This window comes from Urocitellus parryii, chromosome 2 (genome assembly GCF_045843805.1).
Source record: "Urocitellus parryii isolate mUroPar1 chromosome 2, mUroPar1.hap1, whole genome shotgun sequence".
NCBI lineage: Eukaryota > Metazoa > Chordata > Mammalia > Rodentia > Sciuridae > Urocitellus > Urocitellus parryii.
In genome coordinates, this window is record NC_135532.1 from 80,113,959 (window position 1) to 80,127,418 (window position 13,460).

A 13,460-nucleotide genomic window follows, 5' to 3' on the forward strand; every position below is an offset into this window, starting at 1 on the left:
GCAGTGGAAATCCCAGCACTGTACCTTCCAGGTGTGGGAGCATTAAGCAAATTTACTCAGTGAGTTGCAGCACTGATCCCATTGTGTGCCAGGTGCATGGGGCTGTCAGATGATGAATGTCTCAGGGATCTGACCAAACACCAGGAGCAAGGAGTGGGAGGGTCACGTACAACATGCACCTCTGCTGAAATCTGAAGGAACTGCTGGGAAGCTAAAAAACAACACCCAAGGAAGCTGAGACACAGGTGGCTTCCTGGTTCCTGTCTCAGGTGAGGTTTGGTGTGCAGCCCTGCAAGTCACAACAAGGAACTGAGGGGCCAAGCCAGGTGCAGATGGTTCAAGCCGAGCACAGCCCTCCCTGCCTGAGGATTGGGCAAACCCTTACATATTCTACCATGTTCTAAGAAACCGGTGTGGGCACAGTTTGCTTGATCCATGTAGAAGCTAGGCAAAAGCCAGATGGCCTGACTCTCCCCTGCCAGGGATCATGGATCCTCACATAAATGGGCATGGTAATGTACACAGCTAGGTGTGTAGGGACTCACATGTAAAAAACCTTTTATTAAACAATGTTCAGTTGTCCCTCAGTATCCATGGGGGACTGTTCCAGGACCTGTGCAGATACCAAAATCTGAGTCTCAGATATAAAATGGCATAGTATTTGCATAGAACTTACAAACATCCTCCTGCATACTTTAAACTATCTCTAAGTGATTTGTAATTCCATGTAAATACTATATAAACAGATGTTCGACTTCATTGTTGAGGGAATAATTACAAGGAAAAAAACTATACATGTTCAAAACAGACCTAGTTTTTGAATATTTTTGATCCAAGGTTACTTGAGTCCACAAATATAGGACCAGTGGATGGATGTGGTCAACACATATAATATATATATTTCCTATTACTAAAAAGTTTTATGCTTATTTAATTTCTTCTCCAAATTCTTGAAATAAGTTGAGTTTCTTCAGGGAGTACAAGTTTACCTTGCGCAAAATATCATTTTTTTTTCCTCCTGAAAAATTTTAACACTCAGTGAGGGGATAAAACATGAGTCTGTGGGAAAATGCAGTGTGTCTCACCCGGGTCATTATGTGGAAATGCTATGAAAGGGCAGGAGAGAGGTCTTTCATCGTGTCCCGATATCAAATGACTGACTGTAAGAGAGGAATCTTTTGAACAGACAATGAACTGTAACGTGACATTTGATTTCCAAAGCTTGCCCTGCGTCTCTGGAATAGAGCAAGCAGCATCGAGTGCCCTTTGACTTTCCCAGCTCCCAGGGTGTCTGAGGAAGTCACTTCTGCTGTCCTGCTCAACTGTGGAAAGTGGGGGGTAGGGGGGCAGGGCACATGCACCTCCACCAGCCTCCAGGCCTCACTGATGATTGCATACTGTAAGCGGTTCAGGACAAAGCCGTCAATCTCCTTCAGGACTCTCACGGGGGACTGTCCAATCTTCTTCATCAAGGCGTGGGTTCTGTCCATTGTTGCAGGGGCCGTCTCTGGGTGAGGGACCAGCTCGACCAGTGGGACATAATATGGAGGATTCACCTTGGGAGAGGGAGAGAGAAGAAGGGTCAAGGAGATGCTCTGGGGAGTGTTGCTCTGGCTGATTGGGCCCACCTATCCCAAATGGTCTGGGTGGGGGAGGGGGTGTATCTTTGGAAAGGCCTTAGATTCAGTATCTAATAACAAAACACTTGAAAAAGAAATGCATTCATAAGAAGAGAGAAAAGAGAATTTGAGCACAGAACTGCATAGCTATCAACAGTGATGGGGCCCCTTGTGTTTCAAGCAATAGAGAGAGAGGAGAGGAGTGAGTCAAAGGGCTCCTGCTTAGAAAGGTTAAGGGACAAACACACTGTCTTCAACACTTTCCTTTCTGATGGGCCCTTCTGCTATAAGACTGCGAGGCAGACTAGGAGACACATCCCCCAGGAATTTGGAAGACAAACACTCAGAAAAGGAGGCAGTTTCTCCAAAGTTTCCGGGGATGGTCCCTGTGCTCAGCCCAGGCAGGGTGCGCGTGGCCGGAGGTACAGAGAGGGGCTGCAGCTGCCAGGCTCTGTAGGAGCCTAGGCTGGGCCAGGCACAAGGGGAGCATTCTTCCTCCTGTCGGGTATCTGAAACAGAGCCTGGTGCATGTGATTGCAGATAGCACAGCGCGCCAACACAGGCTTCCTTCACCCTCTCTGGGCACATGGAACCAGTCAGCCCCATAGGAGAGGCAGCCAGCCCTCCCAGGAGACAGCCAGACCATTGACAATTCATCCACATACAGCAGAGGAGGGGGCAGATTCCTTTTCTCCTTCCCAGGATGAAAACGCAGGCTAAAGATGAGTGGTGGAGAGTATTGAATACCTCTGTGTTTTGCTACTTTCTGTAGTTGGTCCTCTCATCTCACAGAGAGGGCTAAAAGGCATCCTCTGGGCAGCAGCAGCACCAAGCTTGGACCAAGCGGTACCATACAGATATACAAAGAAATGCACAGAAACACACCTGCTCTTACAAGCGGCAAGCCCATAAACCAAATATGTACATGACAGCCAACACAAGGGCAAATGGTTTGTGTGTCAGACAGAAGGGTGCATCAGAAAAGACACAAGTGTGGGCAAAGGCGGCTGGGGGAGCCTCCTGGTACTTTACAGAAGGAAGCAGGCCCTGATCTAATTCTAGACAGCACTGGAGCTCAGTGGTGGACCAGATACATGTTTGGGGCCATGCATCCTAAAAACAAATGCCTCTTTTTCTGGCTGTACTGTCTGCAGGCAGGCTGCCCCCTTCCAGAGAGCATCATTCACAGAGCAGAGCACTGGGGGGCTAAGGAGACCTCCATCACATCCACCAGTCCATCATGCTCCCCAAACTGAGCTCAGGAAGGAAAAAGAAGGGAAGATTTTGTAGAGTGTGGCTAAAGTATCAGTAGAACCCTCTCCTGCTTTGACTGATGGCTGACACAGATTCTAAGTAACAGTAGGTTTTGAGATGAAATGCAACTTCCAGACAGTCCTTTACTAACATGCCCTAGGAGCCATACTGTTATATCTAAACTCCTGTCCACCAGAATTCTGGAGTCATCACCTCAGAGAGATGAAGTAGATGAAGAAAGTCACACACACACAAAAAAAAAAAAAATGAAAGGAAGAATGTTCAGAATAGAGAGAATGGCTGTGTTAATACCCATCTTCCTGGGCCTTTCATGTGTGATGTCCACCCACAGCCCCTTTTGTTGACTTTAGGAAGCCCACACTAAACTACTCTGCACTGACACCACATGCCTACCCTGTGAGCACCTTCCACTCACCTCCCAGTGCTGAGGAAGGTGAGCAGAAGGTGCTTTAACTCCTATAAAAGGTGCCTGAGAGAACATGTGGATGTCACAACATGCTGGCTAGTGACTTCTCTGTGCTGGGGTGGAGATGGAGTCTTTTGCAATTGCTGAATGTCCCCCTTTTGCCAGGGCCTTTCAGGAGCATGAAGCCGCCTCCTCTTTCATCCTATTTCCTGTCCAGACAAAGATAACTGACACCTGAAGGACTGAGGATGGGAGCTAGGCACTCAACTTCTCCTTTCTGGCCTGGGAAACTCTGGATCCTCAAAGTTTATCGATGGTTCTTGATTACTTAGGACTACCTGTCCAACTTATTCAAGATTATTTCCCCCCATTCACGTAGATGCCAGTGGAATGACTGAAAAATGAAGAAATAAAATTCTGAAGATGGTTAACTTGGATTATCTGATTTGCTTTTAATTAACATTAGTTTTGATTAAAAATACTTCATAAAAGCAACAAGAGATTAATTTTGGCAATAAGGTTTGGATTTGCTTTAACTATGCTCTTTGTCTTCGATTAAACAAGTAAAAGCAAACAGTACCTGGATGAGACAATAGGGATGATGGAAAAAATGTCATTATTCAAGTTACTGATCATCCTGCTAGTCAGAGGATTTTGCTGTGTGTAGCACAGAAGAAAGTGAATCAGGAGTAATCTTACCCATTGGATAGTTTAAAATTGAACAGATGTGGGGAAAGTCTTGTCAAAGAATATAAGAAGTAATTTCTGGACAATTTGATTTAGTTTAGATTTTCTTTTTAATTTTTTAAAACTAATTTAAAAGCAAAAATACTGGTTAGAAATTGGGAATTTTCTAACAAGCAAAGACCCTCCACTGAAGCAAGCAGTTTAACAATCTAAATAGTGGCTTACAGGTTCCAAGAGCCCTTTTGTGGACACATCTATGCCATAGAAGGAAAGATGTCACAGGCTTCGTGGGACTTGATTTGGGTGCTTTCAGATAGGCTCCCTCCTGGTTCAAACCTCACTTACATTTGCATGGTAACTAAGCAGCTCAGTGGTATTCCAGGCAGTTCCTCTTCTGGGCATATAAAATTTGATGGATATCTACCTCTCTGAGCAAATCTGGTACCTCCCACTCTCAACTGCTGTTGCTCAAAAGAGGAATTTCCCTGCACTCAATCCTAGGCCCTGTCTCGCATGTTCAGCTACATGTCCTATGCTGTCATTGCTCCCCTCTCTGACCCATCTTCACTGGATTCAGTTCTTCAGAGTAACACAGTTCTCTATAAACCAACTATAAGTTGAGCATCCCTGACCCTAAAATCTGAAATTCAAACTTGCTCCAGAAATCTGAAGCTTTTTTTTTTTTTTTGGTGATACTTGGAATGGAACTCAGGAGCACTATCACTGAGCCACATCCCCAGCCCTTTTTTTTTTCTTATTTTGAGACAAGTTCTTGGTAATTTGCCAATGATGGCCTTAAACTTGTGATTCTCCTGCCTCTCTGCCTATGGAGTCACGGTGATTACAGGTGTGAATCACTATGCCTAGGAGAAATCTGAAATTTTTTGAGCACAAATGTGAAGCTTAAAAAGTTCTGAGTTTTAGAGGCACTTCAGATTTGGCATTTTGGGGATTAGGCATACTCAACTGATAAAGTCAATGCAAATATTCCAAAATCTAAAACACTTCAAAATTTGGAATGTTCTTGTCCCAGGCATTTCAGATAAGGGATACTTAACCTATATTCTAGAGCCTTCCAACTTTCTCCTACTGATCCCCAAGTACGTTGGCTCTCTCAGCCATACTGGTCTCCTTAACATCCTACATGCCTATGTGTGTTCTTGGTCTAGGGTCTTTGCTTATGCCGTTCCCAAGTGTCAAACACTCTTTCCATCATCAGCCCAACCAGATCCTATCCAGGCTGGCCCAGCTGCTCTGTGTAGCTTCTTCCTACCCTTAACCTCTGATGACTGGGTGACACCAAGGGTGTGACCACCATTATGTACTATCACATTTATCATGGCTTAGCCAAGTTAACTTTCCTGCTCTAACAGGCTGCCCTGGTTCTCCAAGGTCATGCTGAGCTCACTGTCAGGACTCAAATGTCATTCACTGAGTGATCCTTATATCTTTCCCAGTATTAATACCTTAACCTCAAAAAAGATTCCTTGAGTGCTCACATGCCAATTTGGAACCCATAACTCAATCAATCTCATAACATACTCATAGTAAGGAAGTTTGCCTAGTAGGTTACAATGGATGGTGAAAGGGAACAATAGGAAAAGAAGGATTTAAAGCCAAACCTGACTCTCACAATCTCAGAAGTGGGCCAGGATCTGTACTTAAACAAAAATGACCTCATTCTGAATTGGTTGAGTAGAAAAGTTACTTATCTACAAAATCCTACTCAACATAGGCATTTTTATCATAGCAGTTTGACTTCAGGGGTGAAATTACTTGTTTAGTTGTCAGCCTCCTCAGCTACATGATGAGTTACTCGGGGGCTAAAACCTCAAACATTGCTCATTCTATGCCTTGACGCCTTAGGCACACAGATAAAAATCCAACGGATTTTTAGACATTCTTTTTTTAAATGCTAGTATTTCACAAGTCTAAATATACTAAAAACTAATGAACTATATGATTTTAATCAGCAGATTGCATGGCATGTGAATTATATGCCAATAAAGCAGTTTAAAATACTAGTAGATTTGTTGGAATTTATTGTATCCCCCTCCAAAAATGGAATGAATGGAATGAGATACAATCAATTCTCCCAATTTCTGATTTTTTTTTTTTTTTTTTGAGACAGAGTCTGCTATGTTGCCCAGGCAGGCCTCAAACTCCTAGGATTGAGTGATTCTCCTGCCTCATTGTCCTGAGTAGCTGGAACCACAGGCACATACACCGCACCTGGCTCCCAGGTTTAAAATACTCACAGGATGAGCCACGATACATTGCTTCACGTGCACCAAACCGGCAAACAGCTTGGAAGGCATCAGGCAAGAGGTGGAACTGCTCAAGACGACTCTATCGTCGACAATGCGATCTAGCTGAGCAAAAATCTTCTTCTTCAGGTCTAGATTTTCAGGAACACATTCCTAGAAAGGACACATTTAATGACAGCTCATGATTGCCAAACACAGGCCCCAAGCAAGGCATTGTATGTTTGCTTCGTTCTGAAAGTGAATTAATCTGGAAATGCTAGTGTTCTGGGCACACTACCCCATCGTGTAGTACCTTGGCATTTGAAACTGAGGCGGAGCGATCTCCATAACCTTTTCCCACCCTTCTCTCCTAAAGCAGACTGTAAAAAGTTCTCTGCCTTCCCCTAAGGCAGGTCATAAGATGATCATTCCAGAGGTGCCCTCTCTGTACCTGGGAAAGGAATGTCCTTATCTCTGAAGACAAGGACATACAGAAGAATCTGAACAAACAGGTCTTGCTGAGTCCCCCACTTTGTGAACACTAGGACATCCCTCTTTGTCCAGTCACACTCTACAGGACTGTCCACTCTTCATCTAAACTGAGCACAAAAATACACAGGTTTCCCTGTTTTTTTGTTTGTTTGTTTGTTTTGGGGGGGTTGGGAGGGCAATGAGTGTCTTCATTTCTGAAAGCTCCCATGTCATATAAAAATTCTATTAGAAATATATTGTGTACTTTTATTAATCCATATTTTGTTACAGGGGTCTCAGCCTTGAATCTTGTGATAGGTGAGGAAGAGTACTTTTTTTATCCCCTACAAAAACCACAAGCAAAATTTAAAAATGGAAAAGGCTGTTAAAGATTTGTGAGAAATCTTGAGAACTCTGGAAAGGGAGTGATGAATATGCGGGAGTTTGTTGTACTTTCTTAGTTTTGTGTAGGTCTGAAAATTCTTTTTTTTTTATTGGTTGTTCACAACATTACAAAGCTCTTGATATCTCATATTTCATACATTAGAATCAAGTGGGTTATGAACTCCCATTTTTACCCCAAATACAGATTGCAGAATCACATTGGTTACACATCCACATTTATATTTTTACATACTGCCATATTAGTGGCTGTTGTATTCTGCTACCTTTCCTATCCTCTACTATCCCCCCTCCCCTCCCCTCCCATCTTCTCTCTCTACCCCATCTACTGTAATTCATTTCCCTCCATGTTTGTTATCCCATTCCCCTCACAACCTCTTATATGTAATTTTGTATAACAATGAGCGTCTCCCTCCATTTCCATGCAATTTCCCTTTTTTTCTCCCTTTCCCTCCCACCTCATGTCTCTGTTTAATGTTAATCTTTTCTTCCTGCTCTTCCTCCCTGTTCTGTTCTTAGTTGCTCTCACTATATCAAAGAAGACATTTGGTATTTGTTTTTTAGGGATTGGCTAGCTTCACTGAGCATAATCTGCTCTAGTGCCATCCATTTCCCTGCAAATTCCGTGATTTTGTCATTTTTTTAGTGCTGCGTAATACTCCATGGTGTATAAATGCCACATTTTTTTTATCCATTCATCTATTGAAGGGCATCTGGGTTGATTCCACAGTCTAGCAATTGTGAATTGTGCTGCTATGAACATCAATGTGGCAGTATCCCTGTAGTGTGCTCTTTTAAGGTCTTCAGGGAATAGTCCTGAAAATTCTTATAAGAAAAAAAAATCCATCAGGGGCCTGGGGGGCGCAGCTCAGTGATAGAGTGTTTGCCTAGCAGGCACAAAGCCCTGGGTTTGATCCCCAGCTGCACAGAAAGAAAGAGAAACAGACACACAAAGGAGGGAGGGCGAGAGAGGGGAGAAAAGAAAGGAGGGGAAGAAAGGAGAGAGAAGAGCAATGGAAGCGGGTAAAGTCTGCCAACTGAAAATTCTCATCAGAAAAAGTCTGCCAGCTAAACAGGGGTGGATAGTACAACATAACCCATAATAGCACCTCCAGCAAACGGCTGTAAACCTCAACAGTGTCATTACCACTTACTTCCCCTATCTGTTCTGAGCATCAGCTCAACCTATCTTCAAGGAAAAATCTCATTCTCATGAAATGAACAAACATGTTACATCCACGATTCCCAAAAGTCTTCTTGAGAATTCATTTCTAATTCTGAAAAAAGAACTTTGTTTTAACAACTGAAAATTGCTTTAGTAGGGGCAGGGAGGGGTGATAGAGAAGTAAATTTAGGTTCATTATTGTACATAACAACCACTCTGAAACTGTCATCACAAAGCTTAAGTGAGGGTGAGATGACATCCCCACAAACCAGTGTTGACCCACGGATGATGCACGTTCCTGGGAACGCAGGATGAGGTGGACCATGGGGTCCTGTGGTGGAGGTGAACAGGAGGAGGATGTGTGAGCTGCTCTGACACTCTGGAAAGACTGCAGCTGTTCTGTCCCTCCTGCCACCTGCCCCTCAAGGGATCACACTGGGGTTCACTCCTACCCAAGGTGGGTCCCTGCTCACCTGGGGGCAACAGATACTCTAAGAAAGGACGCATGGACTCCCAACATTCATGGTGACTTTAGCACCACTAATCTAACTATGTTCCAAAAAACTGCCAGTCAGTATCAACTGAGTTCTTGTTAAAAATGCAAATTCTCAGGCCCACTGAATCAGAATGACTAGGGGTGGCATCCAGGCATCTGCATTGTTACCAACCACTCTGAGGATTCCTCTTCTGACTAATATTTGGGAACCACTATTCTGAGAAATGTGGATCCAAAGTGTGGGTACTTACTACCCTTAAAAAAAAGGGTAGTGAGTGGCATCTCTTGGCCACCTTTATGTTGGGATTCCCCCTTCCCTAGCTACTCAGGGACAACCAAGAATGTCCTGACAGAAAACAGAAGTATATTGGTACTGTGGTCATTTCATGGGCCTCTAACCACCTGGCTAACTTCACTAAATGTTAAATACCGTCCAATGTGGTGAACATCATAGTGAAATTAACCAGAAGTGTGCAACAATAGAAATTCAGAGTTGGAATACTGCTAAAAATTATATCACAATTACTCTTTAAAAATAAAGGAAATCTTTTCAAATTTGATTTAATAATATAAAATATTTAATAACATAGTAGTATCTAACATTGAAATCAACTATGTAAATATTTGGAATGTTCATTTCACTTCTATATCATCTACATATGATTTAAAGAGTTTTGTTCAAAGGGGAGGGAGTCAATATTGTATTTGTTTATACTTTTTAAAAATATAATCAAGCCACGTGAAATTTTATTAAGAACAAAAGGTCATATAAGCACCACAACTCAAAGACAGAAGAAAAAAACTGAGTCATTTAAGAACTGTAAAGCCCATTGTGTTAAATCCCCTTATCAAAAGAGGAAAAAGAGCTACAGTAGCTGGCTAGTCGTATTGAGTAATTCCTGGATCAGTTAAGTCTGCAAGTTGGGTTAAGTTTAAATGGAGCCTTGTAGCCAAGCCAGAGACTAAGAATGATGTAGATCCCGTGTAAGCTAATAAAAAAGAGCAGTGGTGAATGGCTTCATTGTACGCCTGTCATGCAGATTCTCCCCTGAAATCCTATGCCTTTCTTCAGATCGTCTGATTATCAAAGAGGCAAGAAAACTTGAACCAGAGGAAACCCAAACCTGCTACAATTATGTAAGGGTTTCCAGTGGCACGTTGGCTTGAAGTTGGGTTGTTCTTGTTGCTGTTTCTAAAGGCAACCCAATTGCATGAGATGTGCTGGGCCTCTATCCATGTCATACCCTGAGTTCATCACTTTCTATTTATTCAGGTACCCCTGGTCTGCCACACTACATGGGACCCCATGGAGCTGCACTGCCTACCTTAAAGCATGCATTGGAAAATTCACTGTCTATGCCTTCTCAGCTCCACCCTGTCTTTGAGGGGCCCTTTCTAGAGAAAGTCACCAAATGTGAATGTTGGTACTCACTACTATCACTACCACAGATAATCAGCTTGCCTTGGCCTAATTAAAGGTTGGCAGCATCTCTTAAAAAGGAGAGGAAGCACTGGTTTTTGTTTGCTTGTTTGCTTTTTGTTTGTTTTGAGGGACAGAGATATTTAAGAAATAATATTGTCATGCACAAACACCACCATAGACTACCTAGGTTTTGATAAACAGAACAAAACGCTAGGAAGTAAAATTCAACAGAATTTCCCACTTATTACAATTATTGGTGGTACATCAAAAAGAGCTTCCTCTTACTCACTCTTCAGTCTCACTGGCTGTCCTTTTGCCCTTCCCAAAGAAACTGAATGATGGTATTACAGGTATAATTTTTTCTAAGTGTGTGTGTGTGTGTGTGTGTGTGTGTGTGTGTTATAAAAGTAGATCACACATAAATGTTAGGATTTTCTTAGTAGTAAAAGCCACCTGGGTATTTCATTTAATTCCCACGTATTCTACTTTGGAAAATCAGAACAGCCATAGCAAATCAGCTTCCTGGATAACTCCCAGGGAAGGGAGTGCTAGTAAACATGCACTTTTGAAGATTTATTCACTTGCTATGCAACATATACTTTCTAAAAATGTATGAAATGAATAGTAAAATGGAAATGTTGTTGATTTTTCCCCAATCAACTGAGGCATTTTAAATAGACAGTCTGTCACTAGAAAATCTACATTTGCTTGTGACAAATATCTGGAAGCAATCTTCAATATGTTTTCCAGAAAGAAAAACCAAATTAAAGGACTTCTGTACTTAAAGTAGTTTACAAAGAAGTTCTAGTAGCAATTTTAAAGTGAGAAAGAGACATGGCTAGAAAAGACAGAGGAGCCAAAGTCTTGCTGTAATCATGGCAGCAGAAGGGAATTCACGCTTAGGCTGAAGATGAAAGCAATCTACATCACTATCTTTCTGCTAACATCAGCTGAATCTCCTGCTTCAATCTGTCTAATTAACACCCCCAGCTTCTCTTCCAAGTTTCTTCCAAGAGTACAATCTCAATTCTCTCAGATTAATAGACTGTTATGACCATACTTCTCAAGAGGTGAACAGGAGGAGGGGAAAAGGGAGAGGAAGAGGGGAGGAGGTTTCCTGTTCTAGAAGAAGTAGTATAATATGTTTTTTAAAGAGAGAGAGAAAGAAAGAAAGGCAAAGGGTAAATTAGTTTCAACATCACAGGCAATCTATGGCACTGCCCTAACCAGTAGCTCATTTTTTCCCCCTTAAAAATCAAGTTCAAAGTTGCATGTGACTGTAGAGATTTCTAGCCATGTCTCTTTCTCACTTTAAAATTGCTACTAGAATTTCTCTGTAAACTACTTTAAGTAATGTACAGATTTCTACAGTCATCTAGGACAAACCACACGCAATCAAGAGAGAACTTTTCAAAGTAAGAATCTGTGTCGAGTATGTTTAGGAATTAACTTCCTGGGGCTTAGGTGTTCCACTTGCAAGGATCATTGTTGTTTGCTTTAATCTAAAGATCAGTCCTTTCTCAGGGTTGCCACAAACCCACAGGAGGAGAGCCTGGCATGGGCTTCGTTGTTCTCCTGCTATGTGTCTATTCCCATCCTCATTCCAGTAATATTTTGGCACTATTTATAAATCATTTACTTAGAACTTAAATGCTTGACATGAAAAAAAACCCCACAATTTAAAAAACTATTTAAGACTGCAATTATCCTATAGTTTGACCATACTTATAATATTTCTCATGAGGAAAAATCGAGTTTGTTTGTTTTTTTAAACAAAGTGCTGGGAATAGCATAAAACACAAAACTGAAGAAAGATTCTTCAAGTGAGGTGTAAGGAATGAATTTTTAAGATGAAAAATGGTAAATAAATATGTCAGTTTTGAGGGACTTCAGTAAGTGACAGTAGCTGGCAAACACTAGGTCTATTTATGATCAAAGAGGAAGAGCATTAAATTCCAGTTGACAAATGAGGCTTTGTGAGGACTACACAAGTTATTTTTTTATTTAATTCGTTTTCTCTGTCTATGGATTAACATTAACTCATACCCATCAGTGACCTCAGTCTGTGATGTGGCAATTCTCATTAATCCATCTGTCTACAGTAGGAACCAAGAAGTAAAGTTATTTATGCCTATAGTGGCAAAAATGCAACAGAGCTTTAAAAAGTTATTTTAAAGGCAGTTTTCTCATCTTAAATTGATACACTCTCTCTAGTTGCTGGGACAAGAAGTTTGCAATAAGGGAAAATACTTAAACTAAAAATAGAGATTTTCAAGAATAACTGGATTTACAAGCTTCAGGTAGGAATTTTATGGCTTTTTAAAGAAGACATTCTGGCTATTTCCATTATTTTAGTAATACAATTATCCTTTAACCACATTTGTTTTATTTAGCTTTAGTCTTCATAAAAATCCAAATATAATTATTAGCAAATTATATTTGCCTCTTTTTTCCTGATTTCTTTTTTATTCACTGAATCTCTCTCTTCCTTATCTATGTCACAGAAAAGAACCAAACTCTTACTCTCTTAAAAAAAAAAAAAAAAAACATTTGTTTCAGCTTATGTAAAGTTTTCCTCTTTTAAAAATGAGATTAAGGACCAGGGTTGTGGCTCAGCGGTAGATTGCTCGCCTAGCATGTGTAAGATGCTGGGTTCGATCCTCAGCACCACATTAAAAATAAATAAATTAAGTAAAGGTATTATGTCCAACTACAACTAAAAAAATACTTTAAAAATGAAATTAAATTTCATTTTCTTTAATATCCTTATTTGATCTTTTCTGTGGATCAAGAACTTCTAATAACAAATTCAATTAATTTAGCCCTCTGTGTTGCTATAATTCTGGCCTGTGGCAATATGAATACACATTCATGGGGTTGTGTGTGAATTATTGGGAAATATGATTGCCCCTGCCTGTTCTCTAAAGCATTCAGAAAGTCACCAAGCAGAAGGCTCTAGGCCAGGCACAATGTAAAGCTGCATGGCCTACTGCCTCCCCTCACCAACACTATAAAGATCCCTGGGAAATATCAGAGTCGAGGGCAAGACAGTGAGGTCACCCTCTTGGTGAAATCAATGATCTCCCTTTGGAATGTACTTGGAATGCTACGGCACGGCTCTGTGTGATGTTATGATACTTTTTTTTTTTTTTTGGTTTTGACTGTGGTTCCTGGAAGGAGTTGTGACTCCTTCCTCAAGGCAAGTCACAGAAACCCTAATCTTCCCCTGCCTTCAGCTGGACAAAAAATTCTCTTATTTAATAATAGGTC

At 41.3% G+C, this 13,460-nt stretch overlaps 1 protein-coding gene across 1 annotated transcript in view; it reads right to left on the reverse strand.

Annotated features, from left to right (window-relative positions):
• Cryl1 (crystallin lambda 1) overlaps positions 1–13,460 on the reverse strand; it is a 146,364-nt gene that overhangs the window by 32,387 nt on the left and 100,517 nt on the right. The window contains exons 4-5 of the mRNA XM_026394923.2: positions 6,246–6,407; positions 1,362–1,556 (exon numbers count right to left, since the gene is read on the reverse strand). Of these exons, the coding sequence (XP_026250708.1) occupies positions 1,362–1,556; positions 6,246–6,407 (357 nt within the window). The remainder of the gene's footprint in view (positions 1–1,361; positions 1,557–6,245; positions 6,408–13,460) is intronic.